Source organism: Drosophila montana, unplaced genomic scaffold, assembly GCF_035044405.1.
Source record: "Drosophila montana isolate Dmon_TW-CO22-7 unplaced genomic scaffold, ASM3504440v1 contig_3848_1, whole genome shotgun sequence".
Lineage (NCBI taxonomy): Eukaryota > Metazoa > Arthropoda > Insecta > Diptera > Drosophilidae > Drosophila > Drosophila montana.
In genome coordinates this window covers 1,264,248-1,281,173 of record NW_026998720.1, presented here as the reverse complement: position 1 = coordinate 1,281,173, position 16,926 = coordinate 1,264,248, and the positions used below count along the sequence as shown (strand labels likewise).

Sequence of the window (16,926 nt, the reverse complement as noted above, 5' to 3'; positions counted from 1 at the left end):
TATTTAGCTGGGCAGTACCCAGGTACTTTATCCCCCAAGCTATTAGAGATTATTTGAAGATCCAATATTTTGCTGGGCAGTACCCAGATTCAGCCTGCCCATTAAACGTGTAACAGCCAGCATATGAGCCGCACCCATTTAGTTTTCCAGTTCTAGTCCCAGTTGCTATAGAAAATGGGGTGTCAAACTATGAAGTGATCCAAATCTCGTTATTATACAGTAAATGCAGAAACACTATTTTTATATTTTTTTTTACATTGAAATAGACCCAAATTTATATCTTACCTTTCTTAAAAATTTATATAAAATTAAATGTAAGAACTTAAATTTCATTTTGTTCTTAATTAAGATTATTTTTGCTTACAATTTTATGTAATTTTTCCTGAATTTAATATGAATTCCTTTTGAATTAATTTTAATTTCAGGATTGGAGAAACCCAAAATTGAAATTCATTCTACACAAAATCTCTAATCTCTCCCTCTCTCTCTTTTTATCTTATATTATAAGTTTAGTTGCCGTTTAGAAAGCAGGATTCGTTCAGTGGAAGGCGCACGGCTAACAAATGGGAGGTCCTCGGTTCGACGCCCGTTAGATTTATTTTTTTTTCTACTTTTTTTTTTTATAAATATTCAATAAAATATTATCTAGCCCTTCCGGCTATAAATCCTTTTGTTTTTTTTTTAGATTTTATTACTTCAATATCAAATAGAAATACATATAATTTTATATACTTTTTCGAAACTAGCAGATACCAATTTTGAAATCGTCTTTGTTTTTATAAATACACAATTTTTAACGTGTAGCGTCCAACGCTTGATAGACAATTAAATACAGGGTGTCTGGGCTACGAACTAGAAACGCCCTTTCTGACGAATCGAATGATTCATCTTCACTCAAATGATTCATTTGCTAGTTGTCAGACTTATTGTCAGATCATGACGAAATACATAATAAATAATCATCTTTTAATGGAGTGCAAATATCTTAACTAGAAGTTAAATTCCATGGACTGTACCCAAGTCCAAATTATATATTATATTACTATTGAAACCGGTTTGCTATTACATTAGTCTCTAAACTAGAATTCTGTGAATTAAAGCCAAGCCAAGAAGATAATAAATATAAGCTCAATTCCCTTTATTAAAGCAACGTCAAAAATATATAGTATGTTATCATTTGGAGGAAAGGGCCTTAGATCATTTAGAGCCTAAAAAAAATCGAGAATACTTAATTATAAGATGTCCTGTACAAAGCTACAAATTTCCGTAAGCTTCTTCCCTCAGCCCCACACTTTGAAAATATCCTTTATAACTGAATGAATTCCCAGTTTTTTGTTGGATCTATAAGGAAGGGTTTAAATGTGGTACCAAATGCTTGTCAATACCAAAGCTTAAAAATATAGCTCTTCAGCTTAGGGGAGAGAACTACACAAAAAGTGAGATATTCCTGATGTGTGTATACTAAACGAGAAACTACATACAAAATTTGGTGTCTAAGGCTTTTATAATTCTCGAGCGGCTGAAAACTTAGATTTATCGATAATACGAAAATGGCGAAGCATCGAAAAAGATATAAGCTTTCTTCTTAACAAAATACACTATATTGTGTCTGAGATGTCTCTTTCAGATACAGAATACAATATCCAGAACCATTATACCCCTTTGCTACCTACTTTCAATGGGTATACCTAAATTCCCAAAGGAGTTTTCATGCATTTTGATAAACGATCCGTTAATGATCCTTGCGTTATCTAAGGCCTTGCAATCTGTTTTGGGTAACGCCCCGAAATGTATTAAAATATTGAATTACCATTTGTTGCGGGCCCCGACAGACTCGGCCGGCAAGGTAGGGACTTAGGGTTCCCCCGTTTGTAAAATTTGTATGCACATAAAATTAAGCTCAAGTGTGAAGCGGGGAAAAGTCAATTTGATTTCGGTTTCAGTTAGACGCGCGCCAGCTAGCGGGGCACGCGTTCTGATCGAAAACCCGTTTTTTTATAATGGGATGGCATTTATAAAATAGATGTGGCGGAATGCGCCACGTTAGAAAATTTCCCTGTTACTATTTATAGCTTATGTAGTTTGTTGAGCAAAAAAAACTTCATCGAGATGCAATCAATTTGCAAGTGATGCGAGAATAAATAAACAAACAGAGCAACAAGCAAAGAGCCACCCACTTGCAAAGAGAGTGAGAGCGAGAGAGAGCGCAACGTGGAGAGCGTGAGAGCACAGTTTTATGCTGAGCATGCAGTAACTACTAACCAAGAAGAAGCAACGTCGGCAGCGGCAGAGCGAAACGAGGACGAGCAGACGAGCACTGCCACAAAACTGCATTGTTGTCATATTTCGTAATACGCTGAGGCAGCGACAGCATGAAGATACATGGGGCAGAGGCGCGCAGCGCGGCAATAGCAAGTCACATCGAACAAGCAAGAGGAAGCCAAAGTGGTGAGCATTGCGCGGCTGCTAGCTGGCGCTCACTTGATTTCGACATGCGCTTATCAGGCCAGAGAGAGAGAGAGAGCGCGCGCTTAAGTGTGTAGAGTCAAGAGCGTAAAGGGCGAGCGCCAGAGAAGAGCGCCAACGCAGCAGCGACTGCCGCTGTTGCTGTTCACTGCGCCATGTCATTGTATTAGTGAGCGGCAAGTCAAAATGTCAATGTTGCTGGCTGCTACGCTTGCTCTTTTGCTCTCGCTCTCTCACTCTTTATTTGCTCTGGGCCGACTGCGGCGCTTTAGCACTTTGGCTGGTTTTACTGGCCGCCAAGCCAATTCAAACGCTCATTCCATTTCATCCGCTCGTCCGCGTCCGTCAACATCCCACTTAACGTTTTTTTTCTTTCGGTTTCTAGCGCACACGAAGGCTGCGACTCGGCTTCACACACGCACACACACACAAACACTCGGCTATTTATCACATTTGAAAGCCGCCATTACAATAACACGAAACGGGAGCAGAGCGTAGACGACGATATTATTATCCACCCAGCGGCGACGACATCGATACCAACACCAACAAACGTCGTAAAACAGGCGCGCGTGTTCGTCGTCGTGGCAGCCCCTCGAAACCCACACACACACACGCTCATTTCTACACTTGAACACATACTAAGGCGCACATCGGCTCCAACCAACTCTTCCGCCCAACCGCCGCCCCACCCCTAACCGACAGCCTAAATCTGCCGCCCTGTCCGCTAACAGTTCGGTTTTCGTGATCGTGCTCTCGTTCGTGCCCGACGTCGTCGCGACGCTGGCAGCGGCAGCAGCAGCAGCGACAGCAACAAATATTAACATTCAGGGACAACGACAACACGGCGACGGCGTCTGCGTCGACATCCCTACGTTTCAGTTCTGATTGGAGATTCGTGCGCCGCCGTTGCTTGCACGCGGCAATTGCTCAGCTCAGCTGTGAATTGTATTAAGTTATTTTCCAATTTCAATTCCGTTTTCAACTTATTCACAACTGTTGCAACTCTTGACTATGCTTTTTGCAATAACAAAAGAATAACGAAGAAGAATACAAAGTATAACGGAGCATTAAAGAAAACCAATCTGAAACAGTGCCTCAAGTGTTTGTGCTTTCAGTTATTTTAGCAAAAACTTTCCATCGCCTAGAAAAACAACAACAAGAAGAACAAGAAAAAGACAACAGAGAGCGGATTACTAAAGCTTCCAAGAAACGGTAAGTGCTTAGTTATACATACATACATATGTATGTATCTATTTATGGTGTATAGAAAAGATGCAACAAACAGTTATATTACATACAAATGTATGAATGAATATGTTACACCAAATAAGTCACCAGACCCGACCCGACCCTACCCGACCTAACCAAACTTTTGGCCCCATCCACCTTTGCACCTTTGCACCTCTCTATGTAGAGTCGAACAGGTCTCCAACATGTGGATCTCTGGGGTTTTTCGTAGAATTTCTTCAGACAATCGCGCGTACTTGTATTTCAACTTCAACTTTAAAATCGAAATTTGTATCTAGAACGTATTTTCATGTGCCGTGATTGTGCAAAATAGAATGGGGCAAGTTCTTAAGGGAAGTTTTATGTTTTAATTTCCAAGTTTTGAGTAGTTGCAGATTCGCAAATTGAGAATTAATTTATGACATGCTAATAAGTACATATATGTATCTATACTCTCTACAGGGTCTCTGGATTCAAATGAACATATAAATAGTAAATAAATACTCTCATAAAAAGGCAACATATATATTTTAAACTTTCCTCTAATATATGTTATAAATATACAACTTCCAATATTTGGTAGCTTGGAAATGATAACTTTTAAGAAAGATAATTGTTCTAATGTTCAAATCGGTATTTTAATACAACTTTTTATGTCTAAATTTCATATTATGATAATATTATATTTTGATCATTATTCCTTGAATCTCTTAATAATATTTAATTTAATAAAATGCGATATTAAAATCTGATTAATCGAAAAAAAAAAATAAAATTTTTCAAAAAAATATGGAAAAAAAAAAGAAATTGTTCATATAATATTTTAAACAATAACCGATATCTAGAAATTAAAGACAGAATGGGTCTGGAGCCGAAGTCTTACAATTTGCGAAGCGATTAACGAATCTCTTTATAGGATTCTCAAATAATATCTTTTGACTTTCTTTGAAAAATACGCACTCTTACAAATGTAAATTTTTTAATAGTTGCTTTTTTAAATCATTTATCATTTATATGTATCTATACATAGTCCTTAAGATGAACTTGAGTCATGGATATAGATTTTAAATCAAGTTGAAGTTTAAGTCTAAGTCAAAGTGGAAGAAGTAGAGAAATATTTAAATCCATGCCAACAAATGCCTCTGACGAATTGTTTTCCATCCATTTGTAATACACAGCGAAGGCAGTCGGGCATATTGTATCTCATAGCACAAACAAGTAGTTGTGCATTTTATATAGATACAAAGATGCATAGATACATAGATACAAATTGGTTTGTTGTTGCTTTTCGGTTTTGCTTCAGTGATCTTTGTCATTTTCCGTCTCCCATTTCCTTTTTGTTTTCCAACACACAATTCGTTACTGCACACAACCAACAAACGAGTCGACCCAATCCCAAACAACGTTCCGAATCGCATCCGAATCGGATCGGATCGGATCGCAATTGAAAACGGTTCGGCGGTTCGGCTAGCCCAGCCCGCGCTCGTCAATCGTCGACAGTCAGTTCGGCCGCACCCCTTTTGCGCTACAAGCGATGGGCGAGGTCGCGGGATGGGGCAACTGGGGAGCAATCTAATAGATCCCCAATTCGCGTGCAGTAGCTGGCTGACACATTCCATTGCCTGGGCCTGTGAGTCCATGTGTATACACAATAGCAAAAACAACGGTACTATAGCCGGGAATGTTCGACTAGCCGATACCCTGCACACAGCTCCAAATTGCCTTCGAATAAATTCATAGGAGACATACACACATGCATACATGCATACATACACACACGCAAACATAAGCTGCGCGCTTTGCGCAATATGGAAACTGCATTCTCTAGGAACTTGGGTGTTTATTGTGCGATTGTTATGAAATTTGCAGAACTCATAGATGGAATTTATGTGTGCGTATATACAAAAAGTCAAATGATTAAAACAATTTTTTTTCTTTTTTTTTCGCTGGGAGGAAAACTGAAATCTCTTGATCTGTAGATATTACTATAATAATGCGACAGCTAGTCGCTTTACGAAAACATTATTGTAAGTAATAGCTATTGTAATTTTCAAAAAATGCTCATAAACGAAATTTAAATAAAGACTTGCTCTTATTAAATTATACAACAGACACACATCCACCCCATTCTCAATAGGTGCAGGGTATGAACACACAACAGCGCGTAATTTCTGAATGAACTGAGCGAGTGCGAGCGCGCGATCCATGCTTTAAGCAGCATAAATACATGCATATGTACATTCGAATAAGCATTAATACACCTCCCCCTCTCTCTTTCACTGTCTCACTCGCTCTCTGTGTAATGACTTGATAGCTCCTAGTGCAATTCCCAGCAGCGGCGTCGTCATCACTTCCGCTGCGGCGTCATGACAACCCTGGCGCACGACCAGCTACAACACCTGTGCGTTTGGGCCACACACACAAATTATGCAAATCACATTAAAATTTAAAAAAAAAAAAAAAAAACAAATCCCAATCTCCAATCTCGATTTGCTTTTTGTCAGCTTAACCTACTTCACACACACACGCACACATACACATGTATGTGTGTATGCAGCAAGCGCAAAGGAAACCCACTCAAACAACAACAATAATAACAACCGCTCAACTAATCACACATAAATATTGCTGTTGTTTTGTTAATGAAACAGAGCAGCAGCAAAAACAATAATAGCGCCGTGGAACTGTGTCTCTCTCTCTCTCTTTCTCTGGCCGAGCTTTTCAACAGCGCTCAACTTGCGCTCACGCGCAAAAAATGATTCTCAAATTATAACTGTTGTTCAGCCGGTGATCGCGAGCAATTAAAGAGAGCGCAAAACACAGTCGCACCAGCATGACTAACACTTTTCAACTGTTGCTGCTGCTACTGTTTAGGTGCCTGTTGCAGCACCCAAACAGAAACAAGAAAACTGTAAACTAAAACAAACGCTAGTCACTTGCGCAGCCACCCACACACACACACACCATGCAAACATGCATACTTGCTCTCCTGGCAACTCCACAACTCTTGCCCGGGACTTTTTCTAGGTGCTGCAGGGATTTTTTTGCCGCATGTGTTGCTTAAGCTACAATATACCGAATTTATTTATACAAAAAACAAAATTATTCATAAATTCCGCACAATGCGCTCGCTACCTAATTTGATCATTTCTTTTAGTTATTGTTTGCCTTCATTTATTTAAGTCATCGCCGCTGTAAGGCTCTGCCTTCAGAAATTCCCTCAAAAGAGCCAAAAACAAAAATGGCCAACAACAGAATATTATTTACAATGCTCTTTAAACCCAGAATATTGCCATATCAGTTGCTTCTGCTGCTACTTTTTATTTTCATTTTTTCCTTTCGGCTGAATTCCTTAGTTATTTTTGCATTGTTGTTGCTGAATGCTTCTCTGATTTTTATCACTTGACGTGCTGCGCTTTTATCTCAAGCAGCTCATCAACTTGTGGCACTCACACAAACACATACACTCACATCAATACGCATGGTTTCTTAAGGTTTTATGCAATTGTTTGTGTGCGTTATTAGCCCTCGGCTCAACAGTTGCTCAACAGTAGCTCGCCCCAAGGAAAAGCTACAGCTACAAAAACATCAACGGCAAAAGCGGAATTCAAAAAGTGGAACACAAACAACAAAAAAAGAGTCTAAAAGCAGGCAAAATAAAAGAAAAGGTCAGTGACCAAAATATGTTTTGCAATTGAGCAAAACCAACAAAAACAACAACAAAAGTAAAGCTTCGAGCAGAAAAGAATGTAGCAAAAAGCAAGCGAAGTGATAGCAACAAAACGACGAACAACATTTTCGAATTTCTTCAAACTTTTCGCTGCTTCTTCGCTTTTTTTAGCAAAGGAAGTGGGATAAAAGTCAAAATGTGCAGCGTCTGCCAAAAGGATTTCAACATGCACGTGACCAGCCAAAGCTTTGCTAAGCTAATAAACAGCAAACGAGATAAAGAGAGACTGAGAGAGAGAAAGCAATAGAGAGAGCGAGAGTTGCGCGCATCCGTCTGAAGCCTATTTATTTTGTAAGCGCTTTAATTCAATTAACGCCGCCGGCGTCACTGTCGACCCAGCTCAATGTCCAATGTCCGCGTCAAGTATTCGCCCAGTTGTGGCAAGGCGAAAAAATTGTTTCCTATTTTGCATGCGATTGGTCAAAGCAACGGCGAAAAAGCACTGAGGACTTATCCATGTGTGTGTGTGTGTGTGTGTGTGTGTGTGTGTGTGTGTGTGTGTGTGTGTGTGTATGTGCCTGGGCAGAAAAAGGCAATATCAGCAAAAATAAACACACACAAACGTATAAAAATAAGCAACTACGAAATGCAAATGAAATGTAATTGAAAGCGTCGCTGTCGCTGCTGCTGTCGCTGCTACCCTTAAGCTCTTGCCAGGGGACATTGTCCGTTTATGGAACAGTGACAACTGTGTAGTTGGAGGGCGTAGAGACACAGTGGTTGACAAACGGAATGTCAGTTAGGATGCCCAACTATTTTGGTTTTTATGCTAAGCAAAACATATTTGTGACACTGTGCACCACGCACAAAGCAAAGAGCACATGACAATAAGCAAAAGCTGTGTGTTGTATATTTAATCCTCTCAAAGAGGATTTTTAACGCTGCGTCGCTGCCTTTTGCACACGACACCAACACACTCACACTCACACACACACACACACAGACAGACTGACAGGCAGACAAACAAACTGAAACAAGCAACTTTTTTTCTCAGCCGTCAAGGAGCGCGCACAAGAGGAAAGTCACCTCTAAAGCACTCAGCGCAAATACATATCCCCAACACAGGCGCACGCATACACACACACGCACGCACAGTGCGCGATAAGCTTAATTGAGTGCGCGACTGTTGGTGGTGACTGCGACTGCGGCTGCGGCTGCAGCTAAGGTGGAGCAGAGCAGCGAACGGCAGGCATACACAATTTTATCAAGGGGCCAAACGTCGATTGCACAAACACATACACAGGCGTAGCACACACATTCACATACAAGCATACGCAAACGCGCCAGGAGAGCAATAAGGAGAATAAAAAAATATACACGCAGGCAGCGACAACGACGCGTCGCGACGTCGTCAATTCGCCCCCAGCGCCAACCCCAACGCACGAAGAGAAAGCAGCGAACGCTGCTGCGTTCTTTTATTTCAATAGTCGCTGTCTCTGCCGTTTCTTTTGTTTGTTGTTGCTGCTGCCGGGCCGAACGATCCTCATGTTCGCCTCGTTCACAGTTGGGCGGTGCGGGTGGACATGCCGGCGGCCGCGCACGCAGCTGTTTTAATAAAACTCTACACTCATGAGTATAGAAATGTGTGTGCTTCTGTATTTACACGCATGTATGCTTTCCAGAGGATTTCTTGCTGGACGCTGTATTTGGGTCAGCTTTTTAAAAATATACATTTCTAATTGCCATGCACAACGCAAGGAAGCGGCACATACACTCAAACTCGTTAAATATTGTGTGTGTGCGCAGCTTTGCGTCATTGGCAATCCCAAAAAAATGTATGTAATTAAATATGTCGCTTTCCGGTGCGCGTGAGAGCGCGAGACGCTCTCCACAAATTGGCTTTCTATTGCTCACTCCCGCTCTGGCCGGTTGCTATCAATGCTGGTCGCAGTGGATGAAGCTTTTAAGATCGTGCGCTCTCCTGTTCCTAGCTAAAGGCATTTTTTGTTGCTCATTTCAATTCACAGCAAAATTCTTTGCTCATGAGTTGCAGTTGCGAGTGGCTTTTATCTTTCATGCCTGTATCAAGCGTGCATGAATGTAAACAATACAGTTGCACATACCAGTGTATGTGTGAGCTTCCTTAAAGCGCACGTTATCAGCGCTGCGGGTTAAAAAAACCACAAAAAAATTTGATTTCATCAAAGCACAACCTTCACCCCCCTCCATACTCTGTCACACGGCTGTTAAAGTTGAGCAAATAAACGGCAAATGTTACTTAACATCAAAACATAACAGCGCCCATAAGAATAACACTTCTTCAGCTGTTATTCGCTATAATTCCTGTTAAGCATTTTTATTTATTAATATTTAATATATTTCAATCGGTTTTGGCTCATTACCTGATCGTATTAAACATTAAATAAAAATAAAAATAGAAAAGACAAGAAAAAATAGTGAATTTGAAATAGTGAATTTGTATAATCTAAACACTAAAACTCTGATAGATTTCATACGGAATTTCCATTATCGGAAGCACTAGAAATCTGTTCTACACGGAAGTGCATAAAGCATTCCCAAAATCATAAAATACATCGTTACATTTAGAAATGGGGAAAATTACTCAACCAGAAGCTACTTCAACAGCTTACACCTGAGAATTGACTGGCAATTAACTGGCATTACCTGAGGTGGGTTAAGTGGTTTTCTCCCTTCCACCTATTATCCGCCCATGTAGGTGGATTATTTATTAATGCTAATGCTGGTTTTAAATAACACTGAAGGGGACTGGTGATCAAACCACAGTTAAAACTGTAAGAACCAGAAAGTGGTTTAGGGAATTTACACCCGCAAATGTGGAAAAGCGCGGATGTATGAAACTTTTGCTTTCCATCCGATCGGCCTCCAAACTATTATTAAAGATCTTTGTACAAATGAATTTGAGAGGCATTTTACACGTTTCGCAATTTTCCCTCTGTTGGATGGAAAATTCGAGTCAAAGATTTGGTAGGTGAAGATTTGACTTGAAACATATTTTCAAGGATTTTAATGACAGTTCATTTGAGACGTGTTCCACACTTTTCGAAATATCCACTCTTTTTGAATGAAAATAGCACGAGGTTTGAAATTCATCAAATTCATTTTCAAATCTCTACATAACAAGAAATTATTACCTAATGCGCCCTGGCGGCCCTTTCTGTGGAAATGCCCATATACCAGGTAAGCCGTATTTATATGCCAAATCCAACGCAAAACGATCATCAAACAGCTGCGCCGATATCTTAAGGATCATAAAAGCCTTGCATGCATATGTATACCCTGCCTGACAAGGAGTAGGCATTGCCCAATAAGTCACTCAAGTCTACCAAAATCTAAATCTACTTCGCAGGCAAGCCAACGCACAAGACAGGTAAATTTCGCCAATTCACGCTATAAAAAGGACGCGCTTTGCCTTTGCACCAAACTGTCGATTCGCAGCTGTGGACGCAGCAGCAACAGCAACAGCAAGAAAATAAATATAAAATGTCGAAACCAACTGGTATGAAACATAAAAGGCCAACCAAATGGACACCCAGCAAGTTTAAAAAGTTACTTAACTTCTTGCGGAAAAATCCTTACGAGCAGCCCAACAGTTTAGACTTTTACAGAAAGTTGTCGAAATGCTTTATGTTTGACTTCGAAGCGAACGTAATTCGATCCAAAGTCAAGCAAATTGTAAAAACGTATAAGAACGCGAAAACTCTGATAGATGTCAATACGAATTTTCCTATGTCGGAAGTACTACGAATGTGTCCGTACTACAAGGAATTGCACGAAATCTTCCATAAGCCGCTGCAGCTCAGCACAATCACTCCAAAGAGCGAAATCACCGAACGCGATAATGTGGAAATGGCTGAAACCAAGGAAATTACTCAACCAGACGATACAGCGGCGGCATCCACATCAATTGAAATTAAGAAGCAACCCGAGGACCGTCCCTCCGGGAAACTCGTCGCATCGGAAGGAGTTATAGTTCATCGTAAACCGCTCTCACAGCAGGATATTCGCATTTTGGAGCTGCGCCTGCGGGAAAAGGAATTGGATCTAAGATATTTTGAAATACAGACCAAAGACCGAGTGTCGCGACTTCACATAGCATCAAAGGAGCGCATCGCCATGAGAAAATTAGAACTACATTACAGGAATTCAAAAAATTAGATTTCTTGCAATACATTTTTAGCATGTACTTAAATGATAAAATACAAAATGATATGCATAAAATATAATTACTGCTTAAAAGGGAACAATTTGAGGTGCATTCTGCAAAATAGCTCAGAAATGTATTCACCATTTTTTTTGTGGGGCAGCCTCAAAAATGAATTAAAAGCGAATCAGATGATAACTGATGATGATAATTATCTTCCTCTTTTAATTTTTCAAATAATGTTACAACAGTTTTACACTCATATTCCACGTTCGGTTGTGAAAATTTTAAAAATATAATTTAACAACTTTAACTTCCCAGTTCTAACATTGATCAGAATATTATATACACATGTTTTACAATCATATTCCACGCTTGGTGGTGAAAATGTTAAAAATATAATTTAAGCGCACACATAAGTGGATGCTATGAAGAACTTTAACTTCCCAGTTCTTACATTGAGCAGAATATTATATACACATGCACATATATGATGTAACACGCATCTGTTACGATCTTTATTCCAATATTTAACGCTCTTTTTGTGCCGTGTTTGCTGAACTATGTCAAACTTGCCTCCGCCCCCTCTGCTCGTTCTCTGCCATTCTCTATGGTGAACGCACATCGAATGCATGACCCGCATTTCCATGTCTAAATTAAGGACAACACCATAACAAAAAAAAAAAAGAAAAGAAAAGCTCGCAAGGCATCGGGGGGACGGACACAGTTGTGTGGGCCGCGGCGTGAAGCTGGCACAAAAACAACGCATAGATCAATAATACTGACAGGCCACATGGAGTCGCCGAGCTGTTGGGGCAACTGGCTGAAAGAAGCGCCCTTCTCTCAAACAACAGCAACTGGCCCAATGTGCGTGTGTGTGTGTGTGTGTCTACAGCATTTTATGGTTGACAAAATGTCAGCGAAACTACAGCCATAAATACATACACTGTACAAAATCGAAGTTTAGTTTCTTCTTGTCTTTTAAATGTAAACCTTTTTTGGCATTCGATTTAATTTTACAATTGTTCACAACTTAAGATAGTCAACTATATGAATCAAATTCTCAGCAGCTCGAAATTTTAAACAGCGCTCTTCAATTGAAGATTCAATTTTAGTTGAAGATGGGCGCAAACCACGTGCAGCTCTGTGATAAGGGTTTCGCCTGGCAAACGAGTTGCCCCCGGTTCGACGTCCGTTAAAGTTAATATCAGAACAAAGTTTTTATTAATACTTTATATTTAATAAAATATTGTTTGACTTTTAACTATGTTTTTAATGATAATAATTTAGCTTTTATATTAATAACCAATCAGGATCTATTTTATATTGACCACTTATTGGTTTATAGATTTAAATTTTGGACAGTGTATGCATATGCATTGCATACGGTATTCATGTTGTAATCGAGCCTCGCTATTGGCATACCCAAAGTTGGCCACCAGCCATCGACAGTTGGCCAACAGCTAACAAATCAGTCGACGATCCAGTTGCCAGTTGCCAGTTGCCAGTCGCCGATCGTCAAGTGGGGCTCACTGAAGCGGCAGCCGCCTGTAACGAGTTTTTGCTGTTTACAACACTCGACTCGTCCACTCGACACGCCCATTGTCGTTCCCTTAGCCCTAGACCAGCGGCCGTTACAGGGCCCACAGCTTGGGCTAGTTAATTTAACTCCTCCACAAATGGAACTAGCATAAAAAACCAAACAAAGCAATAAAAACTTTACATGCCAAAGCAGAGGGCCGCGACAGTGGTATGTCTCCACGTTTTTTTTTGGAAAAGTTTCAACTGCAAATTATAATGTGAAAAACGAACTTATATTAATATTTCAAATATAGCCCCAATATTATTCAGTTTAATTCCTATTGCAGGGCAACTGGTAGTCGTGCATGCTCATTTCTAAACAAATACGTTCTTTTGTGTGCTTTGAGAAACCACAAAATGTACCCAAGGAACTTCAAAGTTGTGCACACATTGTTGCTTATGTTGGCGGCCACTGTGCGACATCGGCGCTGATCTGTGCTGCATTTTGGGGTCTATTATTAAATTTCTCCATTTTACACAGTCATAAACATGTGTGTTTGTGTGTGTGTGTGTGTGTGTCCCACGCAGTTACATTTCAATGACAGTTTCGGCCCAATGGACAGCGCTTAGAGCTTTCATTGCGAGCTTAGGACTTTGTTAGTATGTATGCAAGTCTACACTAATATATATATGTATGTACATGTGTTTTGTTATGCTCTGGCATTGGGCGGCCCACAAGCCCATACATACATATGTTCACATACATATGTATGCATGCATGTGGATGTGTGTAAATGGGGGCTGCTGCTTACGTGGCGACCTTTTTTTTGTTTTGAGGCAAGCTTTTTGTTTCTGCCATTGTTGTTGTTGCTACCACTTTGCCTACGTGCAAAGGAATTTCTACACTTGCGCACCAAAGCCAACGCGAATGAGGTAAAAAGCGACAACAACAAAAACAACAACAACAACAACGGGACTTTATGACGAACGTCGACGTTAGAAAACGAAACGAAGACGAGAAAAAAATTAATGTACATAGGTGTCGGTGTGTGTTTGTGTCTGTATCTGTATGTGTTAAGAGCCAAACGGCTCACACAATCAGTCAACAAATTGTCGCTGGAGGAGCGCTGGGCGGAGGAAGCATTAGAAAATCATAGAGCAATCGAGGAACCAGAGCCAGAAACAGTTGGCGGTTAGCGGGCCACAGCGACGACGACGACGACGACGACGACGACGCCGCCGACGTCGAGACGAGACGAGACGAAACGATCGTCGAAGCTTGGAGCAGTCGCTGCTTGGGGCGGAGGGGCGTGCTGACTGGCTGACTGGCGGTACATGTGTTTGGTGCCAACCTGCGATACCTGTTCCGCGTGACGGCAGCAGCGCCAGCAGCAGAAGCAGCGGCAGCAGAACCCTGCCAGTTAGTCAGTTGCCGCAGTCATCAACAGTTGGCTACCACACACATACGCATACACACACACACACACACACACACATATATATATATATATATATATATACACATATGGATATGGACATGTTCGTCTAATGCTTTTGTCGCGCGCAGCCAACTCATTCACTCGTGTTTTTGTATACCCTGTGCCCATTGACAATGGTTAGCAAAAATGGGTATATGTATATTACAGGCAACAGGAGGCATCCTTAATATTATTGGCGAGCATCAGCGAATCGATCCCCACAATCCCTTCATAAGGGCCTAATATATCGAATATGGCAGAAAGTTGACTTTCAACTATCGTTAACGATAACTCAAGTTATCCTTTTATCTTTTTACAGTTAATCGAAGATTTAACAGGGTAACTCCTAGTCGCATTCACTTGACTAGAGCATTCTTGTTTTTTTCTGTTTACACAGCCAACAGCGCTGTAGGAAATCAAACAGACCCTGAGAGCTTCCAACGCAGCGCTCTCTTTCTCACACACACACACGCACACATTAAGAGAACAGCGCAAGCTCCATGACGGCGCGGTCACAGCCAGCCTGCGCTGGGCCGCCGCCGCTGCCGTCGTCGCCGCACGACAACACTGATCGGCTTTTGATTGTGGGGGCGATGTGCGACTGTGTGGGCCATGTGTGTCCCAAGTGTCACGCAGCAGCCCCCACATAAAAAATAGACAACAACAATAACAACAACTGTAGGCAAAGCATCAACCTACTTTTGGGCTTAAAATATTGAGTAACACTTTGTGAGCGCATATATTTTAGGGGAAAATTCATGTAAGTCCTATTAGCGTGCTGCTCTTAAAAGCTCTGCTCTGCCCTTAAAAGTCTTAAACAGCTACCACTAAAACAGCTTAGTGAAGCTTTACATAAAGAAACTGCTCTCAAGGTTTTAGTACATGGAAAAGCAGGAGCTAAAGAGGAAGTTAGAGCGTTTACATTTACATACAAACACACACTCGCAGACAAACACACACACATATTAGATCAGCGACTAAGTAGAACAACAATAAAAAAATAGTAACAATGGGCAGCAGCACTGCGATCGTTCGTGGTAAAGCTCCACCAGAAAAACAACAACTCAAAAGTAGAAAAAGTTAAACAGACTGCAAAAAAAACCAACCAACAACACGCAATAGGGCAAGGCAAACAACAGCAGTGCTAGCGGCAGCAGCAGCGACGTCAGCAGCGAACTGAGCTGAGCCAGCAACAGGAATTTACGATTCAGTGGCTACCTTGTTGTTGTTGTAAGTCTGTATGTACACGCACACACACACGCACACTTAAGCATACATGTATTTGTATTTGTTGCTATTTCACCTGGGTTGGGGCGCTGAGTGTATGTGTGTGTGTGTTTGTGTGCATGGATCTTCGCCTAGGTGCGCCTGTGTATGAGAGAGAGCCTATTAGGCAAAGCGCTCGCTTCCGTTGTAAGAGCATTAGGTAAGGGCAGAGGCGGGCACCGTTACGCCTAGAGTATAGAATAGACAAAACCCAAAACAACAACATCAACCAAGTATGTAGGTGTGTAGGATCAGCGTAGAAAGAGAGAGGTAAAACAACATTTGGCAGCTTAAAAGCTGCTAGCAAACAATATCTAAACAACAAAATCCAATTGCGCAGCGCTTATAGGATTCCAATTTGAAAATTCGTCATTCGCCTGTACGCTTCACTTGTAGAATTTACAGTTGCTTACGTAATACCGCACCAACACAAGCGCCTACACACAAACGCTCCTTCAAATGCACACACGTACGTACACACACACAATTTAAGTTTTTTGTTTTTTTTTTTGTATGACGCCTGCGTCGCTGGCTCAAGTTTCCACATGTTTTTCCAATTGCCGCAAGCCAAGCCAAGCCAACCACACACACACAGTTGGAAAAACCAAAGGCATTGACAGCGGCTGCGGCCCAACCCCAGACCAGCCCGATGGCCGCCCAACCCAAGTGCCGCCTATTGCCCTTACAATTACAAGCACACAGAAAGAGAGAGGAAGATGGAGGGCAACAAAAACGGCTGCTGCGGCACGGCACCCAAAGTTGTTTCTAGCTTTTTCTTTTTCCATCATGTTTTTCTTTTTAACCCCGTTTCGTCAACGTTGTCGGCACGTCCGTTCGTCCGTCCCCTCCTCCTCCTCGCAGGCCCCATCGCGTGCAAGGGAAATTAAAAATTCAAAAAGTCAAAGGCGCAAGCAGCGGACCGACGTCTGACTGCGCGAGAGCGAGCGCAGCGAAAACAACACAAGTGTAGAGAAACAAAGAGAGAGAGAGAGAGCGTCATTTTGGAGACTTGGGGACTCGGCGATCAACTGTTCGTTCCTTTTGTGAGAGCGTAACGTTGACTGCGCTGCTGGCAGCGCAGCTGGCGCACAACACAACTGCGACCGACGGAT

At 41.4% G+C, this 16,926-nt stretch overlaps 1 protein-coding gene across 1 annotated transcript; it reads left to right on the top strand.

Annotated features, from left to right (window-relative positions):
• The first annotated feature begins 2,778 nt into the window (after window positions 1-2,778).
• Window positions 2,779-12,054, top strand: LOC135438391 (uncharacterized). The gene is made up of 2 exons (XM_064696694.1): window positions 2,779-3,681; window positions 10,755-12,054. Exon 2 carries the CDS (start codon window positions 10,889-10,891, stop codon window positions 11,561-11,563), a length of 675 nt encoding a protein of 224 aa, XP_064552764.1. The 5' UTR covers window positions 2,779-3,681; window positions 10,755-10,888; the 3' UTR covers window positions 11,564-12,054.
• Window positions 12,055-16,926: the final 4,872 nt, after the last annotated feature.

What these genes read in the sequence shown, in the direction of transcription:
- LOC135438391 (XM_064696694.1), top strand. Translation starts at nt 10,889, where the DNA reads ATGTCGAAACCAACTGGTATGAAACATAAAAGGCCAACCAAATGGACA.